General features: G+C 48.4%; 1 protein-coding gene across 9 annotated transcripts in view; it reads right to left on the reverse strand.

Moving 5' to 3' along the window:
• ARHGEF1 (Rho guanine nucleotide exchange factor 1) overlaps nucleotides 1-23,616 on the reverse strand; it is a 139,764-nt gene that overhangs the window by 18,523 nt on the left and 97,625 nt on the right. For all 9 annotated transcript variants that reach the window (XM_063942377.1, XM_063942379.1, XM_063942378.1 and 6 more), the window contains 8 exons: nucleotides 23,291-23,434; nucleotides 23,120-23,202; nucleotides 22,625-22,750; nucleotides 9,969-10,083; nucleotides 8,343-8,443; nucleotides 7,021-7,098; nucleotides 6,410-6,485; nucleotides 184-351 (listed from right to left, as the gene is read on the reverse strand). In XM_063942377.1, coding sequence (XP_063798447.1) covers nucleotides 184-351; nucleotides 6,410-6,485; nucleotides 7,021-7,098; nucleotides 8,343-8,443; nucleotides 9,969-10,083; nucleotides 22,625-22,750; nucleotides 23,120-23,202; nucleotides 23,291-23,434 — 891 coding nt within the window. The remainder of the gene's footprint in view (nucleotides 1-183; nucleotides 352-6,409; nucleotides 6,486-7,020; nucleotides 7,099-8,342; nucleotides 8,444-9,968; nucleotides 10,084-22,624; nucleotides 22,751-23,119; nucleotides 23,203-23,290; nucleotides 23,435-23,616) is intronic.

Here is a 23,616-nt window from a genome sequence, read left to right on the forward strand (position 1 = left end):
GACAGTGTATTAGTAAGCGAAACGTACTTCTTTCTACAACAATGTATTAGTAAGTGAAACGTACTTCTTTCTACGACAGTGCATTAGTAAGCGAAACGTACTTCTTTCTATTACAGTTTGTTAGTAAGTGAAACGTTCCTTCCTCCTAGGACAGTGTATTAGTATTCTCCCTAATATACCTACCAGTAGCCACCTCACGAGCTATTGCCATATGCAGCTTAATGATCGGACTCAGCATGAGTTTTCCATCTGGAGTAGGGGTGATCGTACGACTTTGACATTTCAAAACCAAACGCTCATCCTGTTTCTGAAGAAGCATCAATATATCGTCCAAGAGGAGTACAAGAACATCTGCGAAGCAAGAATACAGTGTTCAGAGCGCTGAGAAATTAAGATTTTACTCACCGGTAATTCTATTTCTCGTAGTCCGTAGTGGATGCTGGGAACTCCGTAAGGACCATGGGGAATAGCGGCTCTGCAGGAGACTGGGCACAACTAAAGAAAGCTTTAGGACTACCTGGTGTGCACTGGCTCCTCCCTCTATGACCCTCCTCCAAGCCTCAGTTAGGATACTGTGCCCGGAAGAGCTGACACAATAAGGAAAGGATTTTGAATCCCGGGTAAGACTCATACCAGCCACACCAATCACACCGTATAACTCGTGATACTATATCCAGTTAACAGTATGAACAATAACTGAGCCTCTCAACAGATGGCTCAACAATAACCCTTTAGTTAAACAATAACTATATACAAGTATTGCAGACAATCCGCACTTGGGATGGGCGCCCAGCATCCACTACGGACTACGAGAAATAGATTTACCGGTGAGTAAAATCTTATTTTCTCTGACGTCCTAGTGGATGCTGGAAACTCCGTAAGGACCATGGGGATTATACCAAAGCTCCCAAACGGGCGGGAGAGTGCGGATGACTCTGCAGCACCGAATGAGCGAACTCTAGGTCCTCCTCAGCCAGGGTATCAAACTTGTAGAATTTAGCAAATGTGTTTGACCCCGACCAAGTAGCTGCTCGGCAAAGTTGTAAAGCCGAGACCCCTCGGGCAGCCGCCCAAGAAGAGCCCACCTTCCTCGTGGAATGGGCTTTTACAGATTTAGGATGCGGCAGTCCAGCCGCAGAATGTGCAAGTTGAATCGTGCTACAGATCCAGCGAGCAATAGTCTGCTTTGAAGCAGGCGCACCCAACTTGTTGGGCGCATGCAGGATAAATAGCGAGTCAGTCTTTCTGACTCCAGCTGTCCTGGAAACATAGATTTTTAGGGCCCGGACTACGTCCAGCAACTTGGAGTCCTCCAAGTCACGAGTAGCCGCAGGCACCACAATAGGCTGGTTCAAATGAAACGCTGAAACAACCTTTGGGAGAAATTGGGGACGAGTCCTCAATTCCGCCCTATCCATATGGAAAATCAGATAAGGGCTTTTACAAGACAAAGCCGCCAATTCTGATACACGCCTGGCCGAAGCCAAGGCCAACAGCATGACCACTTTCCACGTGAGATATTTTAGTTCCACGGTTTTAAGTGGTTCAAACCAATGCGACTTTAGGAAATCCAACAACACGTTGAGATCCCAAGGTGCCACTGGGGGCACAAAAGGGGCTGAATATGCAGCACTCCCTTAACAAATGTCTGAACTTCAGGTAGTGAAGCCAGTTCTTTTTGGAAGAAAATCGATAGAGCCGAAATCTGGACCTTAATGGAACCCAATTTTAGGCCCATAGTCACCCCTGACTGTAGGAAGTGCAGAAATCGACCTAGCTGAAATTCCTCCATTGGGGCCTTCCTGGCCTCACACCACGCAACATATTTCCGCCATATGCGGTGATAATGGTTTGCGGTCACTTCTTTCCTAGCTTTAATTAGCGTAGGGATAACTTCCTCCGGAATGCCCTTTTCCTTCAGGATCCGGCGTTCAACCGCCATGCCGTCAAACGCAGCCGCGGTAAGTCTTGGAACAGACAGGGCCCCTGCTGCAGCAGGTCCAGTCTGAGCGGCAGAGGCCATGGGTCCTCTGAGATCATTTCTTGAAGTTCTGGGTAGCAAGCTCTTCTTGCCCAATCCGGAACAATGAGTATAGTTCTTACTCCTCTCCTTCTTATTATTCTCAGTACCTTGGGTATGAGAGGCAGAGGAGGGAACACATACACCGACTGGTACACCCACGGTGTTACCAGAGCGTCCACAGCTATCGCCTGAGGGTCCCTTGACCTGGGGCAATATCTTTTTAGCTTTTTGTTGAGGCGGGACGCCATCATGTCCACCTGTGGCCTTTCCCACCGGCGTACAACCATTTGGAAGACTTCTGGATGAAGTCCCCACTCTCCCGAGTGGAGGTCGTGTCTGCTGAGAAAGTCTGCTTCCCAGTTGTCCACTCCGGGAATGAACACTGCTGACAGTGCTAACACATGATTTTCCACCCATCGGAGAATCCTTGTGGCTTCTGCCATCGCCATCCTGCTTCTTGTGCCGCCCTGACTGTTTACATGGGCGACCGCCGTGATGTTGTCTGACTGGATCAGCACCGGCTGGTGTTGAAGCAGGGGTCTTGCCTGACTTAGGGCATTGTAAATGGCCCTTAGTTCCAGAATATTTATGTGTAGGGAAGTCTCCTGACTTGTCCATAGTCCTTGGAAGTTTCTTCCCTGTGTGACTGCCCCCCAACCTCGAAGGCTGGCATCCGTGGTCACCAGGACCCAGTCCTGTATGCCGAATCTGCGGCCCTCTAGAAGATGAGCACTCTGCAGCCACATAAACAGCGACACCCTGGTCCTTGGAGACAGGGTTATCAGCCGATGCATCTGAAGATGCGATCCGGACCACTTGTCCAACAGATCCCACTGAAAGATCCTTGCATGGAACCTTCCGAATGGAATTGCTTCGTAAGAAGCCACCATCTTTCCCAGGACTCGCGTGCAGTGGTGCACCGACACCTGTTTTGGTTTTAGGAGGTCTCTGACTAGAGATGACAACTCCTTGGCCTTCTCCTCCGGGAGAAATACTTTTTTCTGTTCAGAACCATCCCCAGGAACAGTAGACGCGTTGTAGGAACCAGCTGCGACTTTGGAATATTCAGGATCCAGCCGTGCTGTTGTAGCACTTCCCGAGCTAGTGCTACACCGATCAACAACTGTTCCCTGGACTTCGCCTTTATAAGGAGATCGTCCAAGTACGGGATAATTAAAACTCCCTTTCTCAGAAGGAGTATCATCATTTCGGCCATTACCTTGGTAAATACCCTCGGTGCCGTGGACAGACCAAACGGCAACGTCTGGAATTGGTAATGACAGTCCTGTACCACAAATCTGAGGTACTCCTGGTGAGGAGGGTAAATGGGGACATGCAGGTAAGCATCCTTGATGTCCAGTGATACCATGGAATCCCCTTCGTCCAGGCTTGCAATCACCGCCCTGAGCGATTCCATCTTGAACTTGAACCTTCTTATATAAGTGTTCAAGGATTTTAAATTTAAAATGGGTCTCACCGAACCGTCCGGTTTCGGTACCACAAACATTGTGGAATAGTAACCCTGTCCTTGTTGAAGGAGGGGTACCTTGATTATCACCTGCTGAGAATACAGCTTGTGAATCGCCTCCAGCACTGCCTCCCTGTCCGGGGGAGCTGTCGGCAAGGCAGATTTGAGGAAACGGCGAGGGGGAGACGTCTCGAATTCCAGCTTGTACCCCTGATATACCACTTGTAGAATCCAGGGATCCACCCGTGAGCGAGCCCACTGGTCGCTGAAGTTCTTGAGACGGGCCCCCACCGTACCTGGCTCCGCCTGTGGAGCCCCAGCGTCATGCGGTGGACTTAGAGGAAGCGGGGGAGGACTTCTGTTCCTGGGAACTGGCTGTATGTTGCAGCTTTTTCCCTCTACCTCTGCCTCTGGGCAGAAAGGACGCGCCTCTAACCCGCTTGCCTTTCTGGGGCCGAAAGGACTGTACCTGATAATACGGTGCTTTCTTTGGCTGTGAAAAGCACCGTATTATCAGGTACAGCCCTTTCAGTCCCTTCGGTAAAAATGCTGACTTCCCAGCTGTCGCTGTGGAAACGAGGTCCGAGAGACCATCCCCAAACAATTCCTCACCCTTGTAATGCAATACTTCCATGTGCCTTTTAGAATCTGCATCTCCTGTCCACTGCCGAGTCCACAATCCTCTCCTGGCAGAAATGGACATTGCGTTTATTTTAGATGCCAGCCGGCAAATATCCCTCTGTGCATCTCTCATGTACAAGACGGCGTCTTTAATATGCTCTACGGTTAGCAATATAGTGTCCCTGTCTAGGGTATCAATGTTTTCCGACAGGGAATCTGACCACGCAGCTGCAGCACTGCACATCCATGCTGAAGCAATAGCCGGTCTCAGTATAATACCTGAGTGTGTATATACAGACTTCAGGATAGCCTCCTGCTTTCTATCTGCAGGCTCCTTTAAGGCGGCCGTGTCCGGAGACGGTAGTGCCACCATTTTTGACAGACGTGTGGGCGCTTTATCCACCCTAGGGGATGTCTCCCAACGTGACCTGTCCTCTGGCGGGAAAGGATACACCATTAGTAACTTTTTAGAAATTACCAGTTTCTTATCGGGGGAAGCCCACGCTTCTTCACACACTTCATTTAATTCATCAGATGGGGGAAAAACCACTGGTAGTTTTTTCTCCCCAAACATAATACCCTTTTTTGTGGTACCTGGGGTAATATCAGAAATATGCAACACATTTTTCATTGCCGTAATCATGTAACGGCTTACACTAGTCTCATCGTCGTCGACACTGGAGTCAGTATCCGTGTCGACATCTGTGTCTGCCATCTGAGGTAGCGGGCGTTTTAGAGCCCCTGATGGCTTTAGAGACGTCTGGGCAGGCACAGGCGGAGAAGCCGGCTGTCCCACATCTGCTATGTCGTCAAACCTTTTATGTAAGGAGTCGACACTGTCGCGTAATTCCTTCCACATGTCCATCCACTCAGGTGTCGACCCCGCAGGGGGTGACATCACATTTATCGGCATCTGCTCCGCCTCCACATAAGCCTCCTCATCAAACATGTCGACACAGCCGTACCGACACACCGCACACACACAGGGAATGCTCTGACTGAGGACAGGACCCCACAAAGCCCTTTGGGGAGACAGAGAGAGAGTATGCCAGCACACACCAACAGCGCTATATAACACAGGGATTAACACTATAACTGAGTGATTTTTCCCAATAGCTGCTTGTATACACAATATTGCGCCTAAATTTAGTGCCCCCCCTCTCTTTTTTCCCTATGTAGTCTGGAAACTGCAGGGGAGAGCCTGGGAGCGATCCTTCCAGCGGAGCTGTGAGGGAAAATGGCGCCAGTGTGCTGAGGGAGATAGCCCCGCCCCTTTTTCGGTGGACTTCTCCCGCTTTTTTCTATGTATATCTGGCAGGGGTATTTTACACATATATAGTCTCAATGACTATATTATGTGTTATTTGCCAGCCAAGGTACTCAATATTGCAGCCCAGGGCGCCCCCCCCCCCCCCCAGCGCCCTGCACCCTCAGTGACCGGAGAATGAGGTGTGCATGAGGAGCAATGGCGCACAGCTGCAGTGCTGTGCGCTACCTTGATGAAGACCGAAGTCTTCTGCCGCCGATTTCCAGGACCCTCTTCTTGCTTCTGGCTCTGTAAGGGGGACGGCGGCGCGGCTCCGGGACCGGACGACCGAGGCTGGACCTGCGGTCGATCCCTCTGGAGCTAATGGTGTCCAGTAGCCTAGAAGCCCAAGCTAGCTGCAAGCAGGTAGGTTCGCTTCTCTCCCCTTAGTCCCTCGTAGCAGTGAGTCTGTTGCCAGCAGATCTCACTGAAAATAAAAAACCTAAAATAAACTTTCTTTTTCTAAGAGCTCAGGAGAGCCCCTAGTGTGCATCCAGCTCAGCCGGGCACAAAATTCTAACCGAGGTCTGGAGGAGGGGCATAGAGGGAGGAGCCAGTGCACACCAGGTAGTCCTAAAGCTTTCTTTAGTTGTGCCCAGTCTCCTGCGGAGCCGCTATTCCCCATGGTCCTTACGGAGTTCCCAGCATCCACTAGGACGTCAGAGAAAAAGGAGGAAAGGGATGGAATATTGGAAGTTGTTAAATGTAGGTGTAACAGTACACTTGGAGGGTTATAATTTGGAACAAAGAGGATTCAACAGTGAGAACTGTACAGGCGGAACTGTAGTTTCTGATTTCCTAAAATGATAAAATAAGAGGTCTAACTGGATGCTTTGCATTTGGCCAAAACATCTCATGTGAACCATTGTCATATACAGTTATTAACACCAAACACTGGACAAAGGAAATAATATGAGTAAGTGTCTGAAGACATTGGACTATACAACGGACACAGGTAGTTTGGTATAAAACGGTGAAACGGAGATCTCACCAACAGACTTGTCTTTGCTAACTCTCCAAGTAAGGGTTCCCTCGTATATTAATTTCTTCCTAGTGATATCTATGTTCTGGAAAACAAACCAATACAGGAGTTTAAACTGACAAAATAAAAAAATAACAAATACCACTAGAACAAATATAGAAACATCAAATTTAGAAATCTCTTTGGTGGCCGCCTCTATTTGCCGCATCAGTTGTTAACAAGCCGAACGATGATAAAGGAATTTCTAATGACTGCATTCAGCTGCTGAGGAGGCCCGGGGTGGAAACTGGTGGATCTCTAGCCCAACCAGTTCAGATGTGGGATCTATATATCTTTACTCCCCCCTCTCCCCCACACACACCCCACCCTTTTTCTCCAACAAAAGTGACAATTACAAGTTTTCCCAGCAACTTAGGTTTACAGAAAAGATGGAGCTAGTAAGTAATTTATGGTAAGAGCAGAATTTTTGTGGAAGCGTTTTCATCATCCTATCAATGAACACATTCTGAAACCTAATTTCATTTCTGCAATACAAAGGGTATAATGAGGCAGCATTTAAATGCTAAATTAAAATACTCAGCTGTACTGTATAATGTATGTTCTACGTCATCAGCTATTACCTTGAACTCGCTGAACAGGGGATCATTGCTCTGCCGCAAGTTAGAAATATCAAGACGTCTTTGGTAATCGCTGAGTTTCTGCAAAGAACACAAATGAAGAAAGCCGTGTATCAGACTGAATGCAGCAGCATAATCCCACTTAAGAAGAAACCGCTGCAGATTTGTCCACATACATTGTTGCACCATATGGCATAACACGCCTGTTGTGATCTAGATGCTCTGCCACAGGCTGCAATTCCTGTACTCAAGTACTTTTTCCTGAATTTTGCATATTAATTCACTGATAGTGTAGGAAGTAGCTAATAGTGTACTAATTACTGTATTAGGATTAGTACTCTTTGTCGCAAAGGAAGTGGTATAACATAACAGATTAAGTACAACAATGCGCAACACGAGTCACTCGAATAGGACCTCTGTATTTTTCCTGTTAACACAGACTTTATACTTTTTCCTAAATTTTAGGTCTTGAAGCCCAATTCAAACTTGGCCACTAACCCTTAGGTCCGATGGTGGAGACACTGTCAATGTAGAATGGGTCTTCCGTCCTCACAGGCAGTGCCCCCTAAACCCAAGCGGGGACAGGGTAACAACCAGGTCTGTTCCTCAAAACAGAGGCATAATGTCACCAATTTGTGGGCGTGTGGAATGGTATGTTTGGAGACGCAAAAAATACGGACCTAGGCTGCGTGTCTAAGACGTTGGTCCCACAGAGTGGTCTGATGGTGCATCTTGAGACGCGGACCATGGAAGCAGACTTCTATTTACACCAATCGCTTCTTGCTGCATTACCAGATCATCTGTACGGTATTGCACAGCTGCTTCCCTGCAGCTGTGCAATATTGTACAACTCCTAATCCGGCCCTTCATTCTCTAATAGTGTATTAAGTCGCTAATAGTCTACCAAGTGCTAAGCACAAGTATTTTTTTGTGTTCAATAAACTGTATACTGGTATAAGGTAGCAGATTATTTTGCATGGTGCAGCTAAGTCGCAAAGTCCGTGGCACACCAGAAGGGGCAATTTGGTGCGATTTGAGGATAGGTGTATGTGGACATATCTGTACATGGCTGTTGGAACACTGAGTCTGATTCTATCTATACGATCTTCCCGAAGAAAAAACAAAACAAAAAAACATCCCCCCCCTCAAAACCCCCAACAATTCAGCACTATATATCACTTATTGGCGCTAGACTCAGGGTCAGAAATTTCCAGCCTTGACTACATGCTATGAGAAATAAAAATAAAGGAACAGTCTCTTCTCCTGATACAATAATGTGTGCAACAACCTGAAAAGCACAGTACGGAAACACAGCTGCAGCTTACCATCTGGTTCTCCATCTCTCGCACTTCAGTGTTGACATGGTTTAGGATCTGTCGGCAACACTCGGCTGCCATCTGCACCTTCTGCTTCTCCTCTTCCTCCTCTGAAAGATCCAGTAATGAGGGTCAGTGGCAGCAAAGTGGCTCGCTCACACTACTTTTAAACAATGCAGCCTCAGGAGCAGTTTGCCACATTTAATAAATCAATCAATGAAACAAGTGTCCTTTGATGCAGCACTTGCCTTTTAAATTCAGGTTTCAGAGAAACAAGTCACTGTTAAAAACTTATTGGGAGAAGAAGAGTCAGTTTCTGCACTACCAATGCCCTTTATATTTATTCTCAATACACTAAGCAGCATGTAGCATAACCTACAGGCAATGTGAGGGTACTGCACCCATGAATCAAGTATCACCTATATGCCTGATTAATTCTGAAAATGTTTTAAAGAAAATTATAACTTCAAATAAATCAGATATGAACCAAGTTGCTCTGTATTAAGTTTTCCAGCATTATTAAAAAGCATTGTCGACTCTATACCCGACACCTGAAGATCTAACTAAATCTTTAGGCACTGTCCTGGCGGGATCTCAAACGGACAAGAAAGCAGCCATCTTACTGTGACATCACTGGCCCTGCCACTATGGGGGGAATTCAATTAGCCGCAGTAATTTACCGTGGCTATTTGAACCCATGGGGACTAAGCAATTATCCCAGACGCTGGAAATTACCTGGAATTTTTTCTACCAGCCTGAGACTGGATAATAAATTCCTTGATAACCATTTCACGGATTCCATGCGTTAATGCCAACTCCCATTAACACACAAAGTTAATTTGGCGTTAACCAGCCTTTCGGTAGAAGACGGGAGGCTGACTGAATAGCCTCCTGCGTTAAAGGCTACCTCTGTTAATTATCTGCTGTAAATTACTGTGTGTAATTTAATCTTCCCCTTTGTATGAATCCACCTATCCACACTCTGTACTTCTACACAGCATGTCTGCAAATCTGTCAGTCACACTCTTGCGTGAGGGGAACCAGACAGCACGTATATTACATACATCAGAACATGTTTATATGTGCTAAGCGGATCCTCCCTGCACTATGGTCAGCGCTACTCCCGATGCAATAAGTAGTGGCGGTCATAGGCATGCGCAGAAGCCAACACGGGGGTGCCGCTCTGAGACCTCCCCCCCCCCCTCCGCCGCATTATGGTCTGCCCTCTTCCCCACGTCCAGGACATAGACTGCTTATTTGGGTGGCCCAGGTAAGCTGTCTATGTCCCAGAACTATGGGTAAAGAAGGTAATTCGTTACCCGGCGGTGGGGGAAATTCCTGGATCGGCACCCCCGTGTCGACTTCTGAGCACGCCTATGGTACGGCTTCAGTATAGCATCGTCCAGCATTCTGTTCTTGTATTTGTCCATCATTAATGATTAGTAGTTTTACGGTCGCGACCAAACACTACATAAGACCAGTGAAAGATTTTAATCATCTCTAATGCTTTAATGGGCTTTTTAAAATGCTTTGGAATCACATCTATAATATGAATATATGCTCTTTTAGAAACAGGCACAAACCCAGAACGTTTTAGCAAAGCTGATCTAGAATATGTAGGCGAGGTGTACTCACCGGTGAGGTTGGCAATGTTCTTCAGCAGTAGGGGGTATTTGGTCAGTCTCTGCATCTCAAATGGAATAATGTCCTTCAACTGCAGTCGGCGGCATTGTGGATTACTCTCTGCCTCCTGGTGAAAGAGAAGGATAATGGTACATTAAAACTCGTAGCTTCTGGGATGCAGAAAACAAGGATCACCATGACGTTTACTTTAGCTCTCTAAGCAAATTATTTAGTACTACAAGTGCAATTAAAAACATACTCTGCCAAAATATTTGTGAGACTTACGGGCTGGGGGCTTGATGACACGTTCTGCGTAGAATAGGGTCAATGTGGCCCCACCCACTTCAGTACAATGGCACAAATAACGGCACTGTGATGCATATTGCAAGTATGATTACAAGTTATACAACAGACTCACTATAATTCCAAAAGCAGAAGGTGCTTCCAACACTAATGCAAACAGGGCTTCTTCAATTCAGGCTTTACATAACATCCTGCAATTTCAGGGAGCACAAAGTTTTTATATCCATACAGGACACATGACTTCCCCTCTGTCTCATCTACCATACAGGACACAGGACTGCCCCTCTGCCTCATCTACCATACAGGACACAGGTAACATACAGGACACAGGACTGCCCCTCTGCCTCATCTACCCTCTGCCTCATCTACCATACAGGACAAAGGTACCATACAGGACACAGGACTGCCCCTCTGCCTCATCTACCCTCTGCCTCATCTACCATACAGGACAAAGGTACCATACAGGACACAGGACTGCCCCTCTGCCTCATCTACCGTACAGGACACAGGTCTGCCCCTCTGCCTCATCTACCATATAGGACACAGGACTGCCCATCTGCCTCATCTACCATACAGGACTGCCCCTCTGTCTCATCTACCATATAGGACACAGGACTGCCCATCTGCCTCATCTATCATACAGGACTGCCCCTCTGTCTCATCTACCATAGTTACCATACAGGACGCAAGACTGCCCCTCTGCCTCATCTACCCTCTGCCTCATCTACCATACAGGACACAGGTCTGCCCCTAGGCCTCATCTACCATACAGGACACAGGTCTGCCCCTCTGCCTCATCTACCATACAGGACACAGGACTGCCCCTCTGCCTCATCTACCATACAGGACACAGGACTGCCCCTCTGCTTCATAAAGCACAGTGGTTCTCAACCTCGGTCCTGAAGCACCCACAACAGTACATGTTTTCCAGGCCTCCTCACAGGATTGCAAGTTAAAACAGGATTTTAATTACCTACCAGTAAATCCTTTTCTCGTAGTCCGTAGAGGATACTGGGGTTCCATTTAGTACCATGGGTATAGATGGGTCCACTAGGAGCCATGGGCACTTTAAAAATTTAATAGTGTGGGCTGGCTCCTCCCTCTATGCCCCTCCTACCAGACTTAGTCTAGGAAACTGTGCCCGAGGAGACGGACATACTTTGAGAGAAGGATAGCTAAAGATAGTGGTGAGATTCCGAACCAACACACACACACACACACACACACACACACACACACACACACACACACACAGGAAAGCTATGCTAACCCAAGTTTAAACAGGAACAGCAACAGCTGAACCAACAATACTTAACCAAGTAACAGTGCAGGAAGAACGAAGCACCAGGCAGGCGCCCAGTATCCTCTACGGACTACGAGAAAAGGATTTACTGGTAGGTAATTAAAATCCTATTTTCTCTTACGTCCCAGAGCGGTGATGGCTAACCTTGACACTCCAGCTGTTGTTGAACTACACATCCCAGCATGCCCTGCTACAGTTTTGCTATTTGGCCATGCTAAAACTGATGCAGGGTATGCTGGGATGTGTAGTTCAACAACAGCTGGAGTGTCAAGGTTAGCCATCACTGTCCTAGAGGATACTGGGGTTCCATTTAGTACCATGGGGGTGTACCAAAGCTCCCAAACCGTGTGGGAGAGTGCTGAGGTTCCTGCAGAACTGATTGACCAATCTGAAGGTCCTCAGAGGCCAAAGTATCGAACTTGTAAAACTTAGCAAACGTGTTCGAACCTGACCAAGTAGCTGCTCGACAGAGCTGTAAACCGAGACACCCCGGACAGCCGTCCAAGAAGAAACAACCGACCTAGTAGAGTGGGCCTGTACATATTTTGGAACCGGCAAGTCTGCCGTGGAATAAGCATGCTGGATAGTGAACCTGATCCAGCGTGCAATCGTCTGCTTTGAAGATGGACACCCAATCTTATTGGAATCAAACAGAACAAACAGCGAGTCGGATTTCCTGTGACGAGCTGTCCTCTTTACGCATACCTTCAAAGCCCTCACAACATCCAAAAACTTTGAACCTTTTCCATTTTTATTCTTTTGAGAATTCTTGGGATCAGGGGAGTGGAGGAAACACGTACACCATCTGATAGACCCATGGAGTGGTCCGAGCATCTACCGCCACCGCCTGTGGGTCTCTCGACCTGGAACAATACCGCCTGAGCTTCTTATTGAGACGAGAGGCCATCATGTCGATTTGTGGATATCCCCACCGACGTGTCAAGCACCTGAACACTTCAATGTGAAGGCCCCACTCCCCCGGGTGCAGGTCGTGTCTGCTGAGGAAGTCTGCTTCCCAGTTGTCTACTCCCGGAATGAAGACCGCTGACAACCCCACGGTGTTTCTCTCTGCCCAGAGGAGAATTCCTGACACCTCTGACATTGCGGCTCTGCTTTTCGTTCCGCCCTGTCAGTTTATGTACGTCACTGCTGTCACGTTGTCCGACTGGACTTGAATGGCCTGATTCTGAAGAAGATATGAGGCCTGCAGAAGGGCGTTGTATATGGCCCTGAGTTCCAGAATGTTGATTGGAAGGATGACTTCCTGACTTGACCATCTTCCTTGAAACTGCACCCCATGGGTGACTGCTCCCCAACCTCAGACGCTTGCGTCCGTGGTTAACAGGATCCAGTCCTGAATTCCGAGCCTCCGAACCTCGACGAGGTGAGAGGTCTGTAGCCACCACAGAAGGGAGATCCTGCCTTTGGCGACAGACGAATCCGCTGTTGCATATGAAGATGCGATCCGGACCATTTGTCCAACAGATCAAGCTGGAAGGGTCTTGCGTGAACCTGTCCATACTGAAGTGCCTCGTAAGAGGCCACCATTTTCCCCAGAAGGCGAATGCATAGATGCATCAATATCCGACCAAATGGCAGGGCCTGGAACTGGTAGTGACAGTCCTGCAGTGCAAACCGTAGATAAGCCTGATGAGGCGGCCAGATCGGAATGTGAAGGTTCGCATCCTTGATATTCAGAGACACTAGGAATTCCCCTTCCTCCAGACCTGAGATCACTGCTCTCAGAGATTCCATCATGAACTTGAACACTCTTAAGAACGGGTTCAAGGACTTGAGGTTCAGAATTGGTCGTACCGAACCGTCCGGTTTCGGTACTACAAACACGTTGGAATAGTACCCCTTGAGATGAGGTGGAACTGGAACAATGACTTGAGTCTGTACCAGTTTTTGCATGGCCTGCTGCAAAGTTATACTTGCCTCTTGTGAAGCTGGTAAACCTGATTTGAGGAATCTGTGAGGTGGGAGCTCTTGGAACTCCAGTCTGTAGCCCTGGGAAATAAGATCTATTACCCAGGGATCCCGGCACAAACTTGACCAGATGTGACTGAAGAATTTTAGTCGGGCTCCCACCTGACAGTCCTCCAGGCCTCGCGGTCCACCGTCATGCTGAAGGCTTTGAGGAAGCAGACCCTGATCTCTGTTCTTGAGCACCTGCAGTTGCTGGTTTGCGTGGTTTACCTCTTGCGCCTCTGGAGGCCATAGAAGCACCTCTGGATTTTCCCTTAAACTTGGCTATCCGAAAGGACTGTAAATTTGAAGCTGAATAAGCTGTCCTGGCAGGGGCAGCTGCGGAAGGAAGATATGTAGACTTACCCGCAGTAGCTCTGGAGATCCATTTGTCCAATTCATCTCCAAACAAGGCCTCTCCTGTGAATCGTAGGCCTTCCACGCCTTTCCTGGAGTCCACATCTCTAGTCCACTGGTGTAGCCCAAGCCCCTGCCTGCTGACACAGCCATAATGGTGGTATGTGCATTAAGCAAATCAATCTCCTTTATGGCTTCCACCATAAAGTTCGCAGAGTCATGCATATGCTGTAAGAGTAAAGCAACATCCCCCCCTAGACAAGGAATATAACCCCTCAATTAGGTGACCTGACCATTTAGCAATGGCTTTTGTGATCCACAAACATGCAATAGTGGGTCTTTGGGCCACCCCAGCAGTTGTGTATAATAATTTGAGTGTAGTCTCAATTTTACGATCAGCCGTACCTTTTAGGGAGGCTGCACCAGGGACAGGCAACACAATTTTTCGTGACAGCCTAGAGACTGATGCGTCCACTATCGGTGGATTTTCCCATTTTTTCCTATCCTCCAGAGGAAAAGGAAAAGATGAGAGCAACCTTTCAGGGATTTGAAATTTTTTATCAGGATTAACCCATGGTTCTTCAAAAAGGGTATTCAATTCCTTTGACGCAGGAAAAGTGACTGAGGACTTCTTTTTTACATTAAAATAAGATTCCTCACACTCCTCTGACACCTTATAAGGCAGGGCTGGCCAAACCGGTCCTCGAGATCTACCAACGGTTCATGTTTTCCAGGCCTCCTGGAGATCTGTAGAATTGTCAGTTAGGAATGAATGCAGCACATCTTAATTAGTAATGACTACACCTGTGCAACAGCTAGGTAGTCTGGAAAATGTGAACTGTTGGTAGATCTCGAGGACTGGTTTGGCCAGCTCTGTTATAAGGGATATGCAGAACATCTCTGATATCCTCTATAAGAGCCTCTATTCCCTGTGACAGAGTGGCATCCCCCCACCCCCTCCAAATCCACCTCACCCTCCTCCATGTCTGACCCGTCAGAGTCAGACTGCAGGATATGGGCCAGAGATCGTTTTTGCGGACAAATGGGAGGGGATTCAGAAGCTGTACTGTGTACAGTGTACTGAGGCGCAGCTGTGTACTGTGTCTGGAGACGCATTCCACCCCGGTTACAAGCCGCCTTAATGGCCACGACCCACTAGTTGGGACGCCGGCTTAGTACTCACCACTCTTCTTTCTTCTGGTTCTGTTAGGAGTGGCGGCGTGCTGCGGGAATGTACACTCGTAGTGGTGGGGCTTGCAAATAGTTCCCTCAGGAGCTTAGTGTCCTGTCAGCGGGGAACGGGACCATTAACCATTCAAGAGGTTAGGCCGTTCCCTTCCTAAGTCCCACGAAGCATGCAGGCTGGTGCCAACCAGCCCTGCTTGAAAATAACAAACATAAAATAAATGCAGAAAACTCTTCAAGAGCTTCCATAAGCGTGACCGGCTCCTCCGGGCACAATTTCTAAACAGAGTCTGGTAGGAGGGGCATAGAGGGAGGAGCCAGTGCACACTATCAAATTCTTAAAGTGCCCATGGCTCCTGGTGGACCAGTCTATACCCATGGTACTAAATGGAAAGCCAGAATCCGCTAGGACGCAAGAGAAATAATTTGCTCCACACTGTGGGTCTTTTAAAATGTGTCTGTGAGTAATGAATACACCTGTTCAACTGTTAGGTGACCTGGAAAACATGAACTGTTGGGGGTACTTGAGGATCGAGGTTGAGAACCACTAATCTACCATACAGGACTGCCCCTCTTTTCTCATCTATCATACAGGACACAGGACTGCCCCTCTGCCTCATCTACCATACAGGACACAGGACTGCCCCTCTGCCTCATCTACCATACAGGACACAGTACTGCCCCTCTTTTCTCATGTACCATACAGGACACAGGACTGCCCCTCTGTATCATCTACCATACAGGAAACAGGACTGCCCCTCTGCCTCATCTACCATACAGGACACAGGACTGCCCCTCTTTTCTCATCTACCATACTGGACACAGGACTGCCTCATCTACCATACTGGACACAGGACTGCCTCTCTGCCTCATCTACCATACAGTACACAGGACTGCCCCTCTGCCTCATCTACCATACAGGACACAGGACTGCCCCCTCTGCCTCATCTACCATACAGGACACAGGACTGCCCCCTCTGCCTCATCTACCATACAGGACACAGGTCTGCCCCTCTACCTCATCTACCATACAGCACTGCCCCTCTGCCTCATCTACCATACAGGACGCAGGTCTACCCCTCTGCCTCATCTACCATACAGGACTGCCCCTCTGCCTCATTTACCATACAGGACGCAGGACTGCCCATCTGCCTCATCTACCATACAGGACACAGGACTGCCCATCTGTCTCATCTACCATACAGGACACAGGACTGCCCCTCTTTTCTCATCTACCATACAGGACAAAGGACTGCCCCTCTTTTCTCATCTACCATACAGGACACAGGACTGCCCATCTGTCTCATCTACCATACAGGACACAGGTCTGCCCCTTTGCCTCATCTACCATACAGGACAGCCACTCTTTTCTCATCTACCATACAGGACGCAGGACTGCCCCTCTGCCTCATCTACCATACAGGACGCAGGATTGCCCCTCTGCCTCATCTACCATACAGGATACAGGTCTGCCCCTCTGCCTCATCTACCATACAGGAAACAGTACTGCCCCTCTGCCTCATCAACCATACAGGAAACAGGACTGCCCCCCTGCCATACAGGAAACAGGACTGCCCCTCTGCCATACAGGAAACAGGACTGCCCCTCTGCCATACAGGAAACAGGACTGCCCCTCTGCCATACAGGAAACAGGACTGCCCCTCTGCCATACAGGAAACAGGACTGCTCCTGTGCCATACAAGAAACAGGACCGCCCTTCTGCCATACAAGAAACAGGACTGCCCCTCTGCCTCATCTACCATACAGGAAACAGGACTGCCCCTCTGCCTCATCTACCATACAGGAAACAGGACTGCCCCTCTGCCATACAGGAAACAGGACTGCCCCTGTGCCATACAGGAAAAATAGGATTTTGATAACCTACCGGTAAATCCTTTTCTCCTAGTCCGTAGAGGATGCTGGGGACGACATCAAGACCATGGGGAATAGACGGGATCCGCAGGAGACATGGGCACTCTAAAGACTTTTCATTGGGTGTGAACTGGCTCCTCCCTCTATGCCCCTCCTCCAGACCTCAGTTGTAGGAACTGTGCCCAGGGAGACTGACATTTCGAGGAAAGGAATTACTTAACTAGTGGTGAGATATCTACCAACTCTCACCCTCAACCATGCCGCACACATGGCATTCAACATAACACATGCCAACAGGCATGAACTAATTGCAGCAACATGCTGAAACCAAGATAACACAACTTGTGTAACTGTAATAACTAAACTGCAGGTAAAGTACGCACTGGGACGGGCGCCCAGCATCCTCTACGGACTAGGAGAAAAGGATTTATCAGTAGGTTATCAAAATCCTATTTTCTCATACGTCCTAGAGGATGCTAGGGACGACATCAAGACCATGGGGTCTATACCAAAGCTCCAGTCCGGGCGGGAGAGTGCGGATGACCCTGCAGCACCGATTGACACCTTGGCCTATGAGGACCTAAAGTTTTGTCAAACTTGTAGAACTTAGCAAATGTGTTTGACCCTAACCAAGTAGCTGCTCGGCAAAGTTGTAATGCCGAGACCCCCCGGGCAGCCGCCCAGGATGAGCCCACCTTCCTAGTGGAGTGGGCCTTTACCGACGTCGGTAACGGCAATCCAGCCGTAGTATGAGCTTGCTGAATCGTATTCTAATCCAACGTGCAATAGTCTGCTTGGAAGCAGGACATCCAATCTTGTTGTGATCATACAGGACAAACAGAGCCTCTGTTTTCCGTATACGAGCTGTTCTAGCAACATAGATTTTCAAAGCTCTAACCACATCTAGAGACTTTGAATCAGTGAATGTGTCAGTAACTACTGGCACCACAATAGGTTGGTTTATGTGAAAAGCAGAAACCACCTTTGGAAGAAAATGTTGGCGAGCCCGCAACTCTGCCCTATCTTCATGGAAAATCAGTTAAGGGCTCTTGTGAGACAAGGCCCCCAATTCAGATACCCGCCTTGCGGATGCTAATGCCAAAAGCATCACCACTTTCCAAGTGAGAAACTTCAACTCTATCTTTTGTAGAGGCTCAAACCAATCCGATTGAAGGAACTGCAATACCACGTTAAGGTCCCATGGTGCAACTGGAGGCACGAATGGAGGCTGGATGTGCAGAACCCCTTTCAAGGTCTGAACCACTGGAAGAGAGGCCAATTGTTTTTGGAAGAACACTGACAAGGCCGAAATTTGGACCTTGATTGATCCCAATCGTAGGCCCGTCTCCACACCATCCTGCAAAAAATGGAGAAAACGTCCTAAGTGAAACTCTTCCTTAGGAGCTTTCTTGGATTCACACTCCAAATACGGTGGTAATGTTTTGACGTTACTCCCTTTCTGGCCTGAATAAGGGTGGGGATGACCTCCTTAGGAATACCCTTCCTGGCTAGGATACGGCGCTTGACAGCCATGCCGTCAAAAGTAGCCGCGGAAAGTCTTGGTACACACACGGCCCCTGCTGCAGCAGGTCATCCCGAGGAGGAAGAGGCCGAGGATCTCCTATGAGTAACTGCTGAAGATCTGGGTACCAAGCCCTTCTTGGCCAGTCTGGGGCAATGAAGATTGCTCGAACCCTTGTCTTTCTTATGATCCTGAGTACTTTTGGGATCAGCGGAAATGGAGGGAAAACATACACTGACGGAAACACCCACTGGGTCACCAGTGCATCCACTGCTACTGCTTGAGGGTCTCTTGACCTGGAACAGTATCTCTGAATCTTCTTGTTGAGACGAGACGCCATCATGTCTATTTGAGGAACTCCCCAAAGACTTGTCACCTCTGCGAAGACTTCTTGGTGGAGGCCCCACTCTCCTGGATGGAGATCGTGTCTGCTGAGGAAGTCTGCTTCCCAGTTGTCTACTCCCAGAATGAATATTGCCGACAGAGCTTGTAGATGTTTTTCTGCCCAGCGGAGGATTTTTGTCGCCTCTGCCATTGCCGCTCTGCTTTTCGTTTCGTCCTGCCTGTTTATGTATGCGACAGCTGTTACATTGTCCGCCTGGATCTGCACGGGACGGTCTTGAAGAAGATGTACCGCTTGTTGAAGGCAGTTGTAAATGGCTCTTAGCTCCAGCACGTTTATGTGAAGACAGGCTTCCTGATGTGACCAACGTCCCTGGAAGTTTTCTCCCTGAGAGACTGCTCCCCAGCCTCGGAGACTTGCATCCGTGGTTACTAGGACCCAGTCCTGAATGCCGAACCTGCGTCCCTCTAGCAGGTGAGAGCTGTGCAACCACCACAGGAGCGAAATCCTGGTTTTTGACGACAGGATTATCTTTCTGTGCATGTGTAGGTGTGACCCCGACCACTGGTCCAACAGGTCCCACTGGAATACTCTGGCATGGAACCTGCCAAACTGTATGGTCTCGTAGGCCGCCACCATCTTCCCCAACAACCGAATGCACTGCTGGATCGACACACTTGATGGTTTCAAGATCTGTTTTACCATTTTCTGGATTTCCAGAGCCTTTTCCAGCGGAAGAAATACTCTCTGAACTTCTGTGTCCAGAATCATCCTGAGGAAAGACAACCTTGTCGTCAGTTCCAACTGTGACTTTGGGTAATTTATGATCCACCCGTGTTGTTGGAGTATTGACAGGGAGAGGGATATGTTTTGTAATAACTGCTCCCTGGATCTCGCCTTTATCTGGAGGTCGTCCAGATAAGGGATTATATTGACTCCTTTCTGACGAAGGAGGACCATCATCTCCGCCATCACCTTGGTGAATACCCTCGGCGCCGTGGAGAGACCGAAAGGTAACGTCTGGAATTGGTAATGGCAATCCTGAATCGCGAATCTCCGATAAGTCTGGTGAGGAGTATAAATGGGAACATGCAGGTAAGCAACCTTTATGTCCACCGACACTAAGTAGTCCCCCTCCTCCAGACTGGCAATCACCGCCCGAAGTGATTCCATCTTGAACCTTTTCAGGAAGAAATTCAGATTTTTTAGATTTAGGATCGGTCTGACCGAGCCGTCCGGCTTCGGAACAACAAAAAGGCTTGAATAAAAACCCCGCCCTTGTTGTGACAACGGTACCAGGACTATGACCTGGTCTTGACATAATTTTTGGATTGCCGCTGTTACTGCTTCTCTCTCTGGCGGAGAAGCTGGCAAAGTCGTTTTGAAAAATCAGCATGCGGGAACGTCTTGAAACTCTAGTTTGCATCCCTGGGACACTATTTGCAACACCCAGGGGTCTAGGCCAGACAGAATCCAATCCTGGCTGAAGAGTTTGAGACGTGCCCCTACCCAAGCGGCCTCCCGCAAAGGAGTTCCAGCGGCATGTTCGGGATTTGGCAGAATTAGGGGTACAGTTTTGCTCTTGGGAACCTGGAGCCGGTGTGGGCTTCTTTCCCCTTCCCCTACCTGCAAAGAAGGGGGAACCTCTCGTCTTTTTGTATTTATTGGGCTGAAAGGACTGCATTTGCGGGTGATAGGTCTTTTTTGCCGGTGCAGGCGCAGAGGGCAAAAATGTTGACTTACCTGCGGTAGCCGCCGAGAATAACGCATCCAGGCCATCGCCAAATAAGGCCTCACCTTTATATGGGAGAGCCTCCATGTTTCTTTTGGAATCTGCATCCGCGTTCCACTGGCGAATCCATAACGCCCCCCTAGCCGATACTGCCATGGTAGCGGCTTGTGAACTCAAGAGTCCAATATCCTTCATTGGTTCCAGCATGTAGGTGGCAGCGTCCTTGATATTCCCTAACTTAAGGAGTATCTCATCTTTATCAATCATGTCAATTTCGGATGACACGCTTTCTGACCATTTTTCAATAGCACGACTCACCCATGCGCAGGCAATAGTGGGCGTGAGCAGTGTACCATTGGTAACATAAATGGATTTCAATGTCGTTTCCATTTTGCGGTCTGCCGGCTCTTTAAGAGAAGCCGTGCCAGGAGCAGGGAGAATTACCTTCTTTGTCAACCTGGAAAGTGCACTGTCGAACACAGGGGGTGACTCCCATTTTTTCCTGTCTTCAACCGGGAAAGGATAAGCTATGTGAATCCTTTTGGGAATACAAATTTTTTTATCAGGATTCACCCACATCCCTTCAAACAGAGCATTTAGTTCGTGTGAAGGAGGGAATGTGACTTTGGATTTCTTTTCCTTACATAAATAAGCTTTCTCCTGAGGTACAGGAGTGCTTTCTGTAACCTCCAACACGTCCCTTATAGCCACAATCATATATTGTATACTTTTTGCCAATTTATGATCTATCTCTCTGGATTAACTATTGTCGACACATGAATCAGAATCCGTGTCGGTATCAGTGTTTACAACATTTGCAAATGGTCTCTTATGTGACCCAGAGGGGCCGCCCGCATAAGGAATAACAGCATCTTGAAAAATCACATCTTCCACAGATTTTCTCCAGCATGCAGCCTTAGATTCAGACTTATCCAATCTATGGTTAATCAGATGCATACTGTCACGTAGCTCTTTCACCCATGCAGGCTCTTGGTGTGCCGGTAGCGCCACCACATTACAACTCTGTGTACCTAAAATGGCTTCCTCCGGGGAGGAACTCCCTGCCTCAGACATGCCTCACACGTGTACACCACACTCACAGACACACTGGGACTTATTTTGGGGACAGACCCACAGTAAAATCTGTCAGAGGGACACAGGATAGGAGCAGCCAGTTCACAAACCCAGCGCCAGTATTGCCTGTGAACACAGTATGTCCACAGCCTAACAGCGCTTTTAAATAGTAATATACACTATCAAATGAACCACAATCGCTTTGTGCTCCCCCTTTATAGCACCCTGTACTTGACCCCAGCGTGTTCTCTGCAGCCTGAGGAGAGAGAGAAAATGGCGCTGAGTAGTGTGCTGGCTGCCTGAGGAAGAAGCTCCGCCCTTTTTACCTCAGAAACTTTTCATAATATTTATACTGGCGGGGGTAGGGCTGTGCCTGGGCATCTTATGCCCCCTTTTAGCCAGTTTGAGGTATTTTTCTTGCTGCCCCCCCCCCCCCCCCCCCGCGCCCTGCAGTGCCTGTGTGTGTGGGCAGCAATGGCGCGCTGCGCTCCCGCCAGCCGCGCCGGACCTCAGCCGTCACTTACTTGATTGAAGATCATTCTTCTCATACTCACCTGTCTTCTGTCTCTGTGAAGGGGGTGACGGCGTGCTGTGGGAGTGAGCATCTAGACACAGCTAGCGTTCAGTTCCCTTCAGGAGCTAATGGTGTCCTGTCAGCCAGAAGCAGAGCCATGAAACTCTTTAGGAAGTTGGTAATGCTTCTGCCCCCTCAGTCCCACGAAGCAGGGAGTCTGATGCCAGCAGATCTCCCTGAAAATAAAAAACCTAACATAAGTCTTTTCAGAGAGACTCAGTAGAGCTCCTCAGAGTGCATCCAGTCGCCCTGGGCACATTTCTAAAACTGAGGTCTGGAGGAGGGGCATAGAGGGAGGAGCCAGTTTAGACCCAATGAAAAGTCTTTAGAGTGCCCATGTCTCCTGCGGATCCCGTCTATACCCCATGGTCTTGATGTCGTCCCCATCATCCTCTAGGACGTATGAGAAACAGGACTGCCCCTCTAAATACCTACCTGAATAAACTGGGTAAATCGAGGGTCCTTCTTCTGCTTCTGCTTCAGCTGCTCCAGAGCGAATGGTTGCCGACTGCAAAACCTTGAGGAGATTTTCTGAAACCACAATCCTTCAGTACCGTCAAACTGAGGGAGGAGACAGGGACAGATGGTGTGAGCCCACATACATTTATCTGTGTGCATTAACTTACTCCCTGTATCACTGGCGTGCGTTGCCTGGGAGTTCTCCCTAGATAGCAGCAACTGCAAAGTCAGTGCTGGTGCCCCCTGGGGGATTAGCTAGGTGTTACACAGGCTTATTAACACAAGGTGAAAGTAGACCCATCACTTACACATAGAAAAAGCTGCTATTTTATGGACTTTTCTAATATTCTTCCCACCAATTCACTAGGATCAAAGTGCCTCATGCCTCAGTGATGCCTAAAGCGATAAAGCCATCAGCACACTATACTGCAGAAGCCCCCACCCTTGAAGCCCCCCCCCCCCCCTTCTCACCCGCTGCAGCAACGTGTCCCCAATCGCCTGGATGATGGAATTATTTTCCAGACGCAGTTTCTTCAAGTTATCCAGGAACAAAGCTAGGAGGTCAGAAACACAGGCTGAGTGATCAGGGTGAGGTGGTAACACAGAGGGCGATACAAAGAGGGCAACGAGTGCAGGACTCACCATGGACCTCTATGAGGTCATCCAGACTGGGGAAAATGTTCTCCAACTCCATGGTGGGGATCCAAGTATTTTTCATGGGAAGGTAGAAGATGTCATGTAATACATGCAACATCCGTACGTGGGCATGTTCTGTGAACAGCAGTTCTGTCAGGAAGAGAAAGATACATATAACTGGGATGTTTGCCTTCAGATCACCAAGACTTGTTGGCTTGTACATACCCTAATACAACTTTTATTACACCGCGTGATATTTATGGTTAAGTTTTCAACCAACTCGTGCGTTGGATCAGACCACTGGGGCTGAATGGTTTATTAATTAAATTTAA

The sequence above is a fragment of the Pseudophryne corroboree genome, chromosome 10 (genome assembly GCF_028390025.1).
Source record: "Pseudophryne corroboree isolate aPseCor3 chromosome 10, aPseCor3.hap2, whole genome shotgun sequence".
NCBI lineage: Eukaryota > Metazoa > Chordata > Amphibia > Anura > Myobatrachidae > Pseudophryne > Pseudophryne corroboree.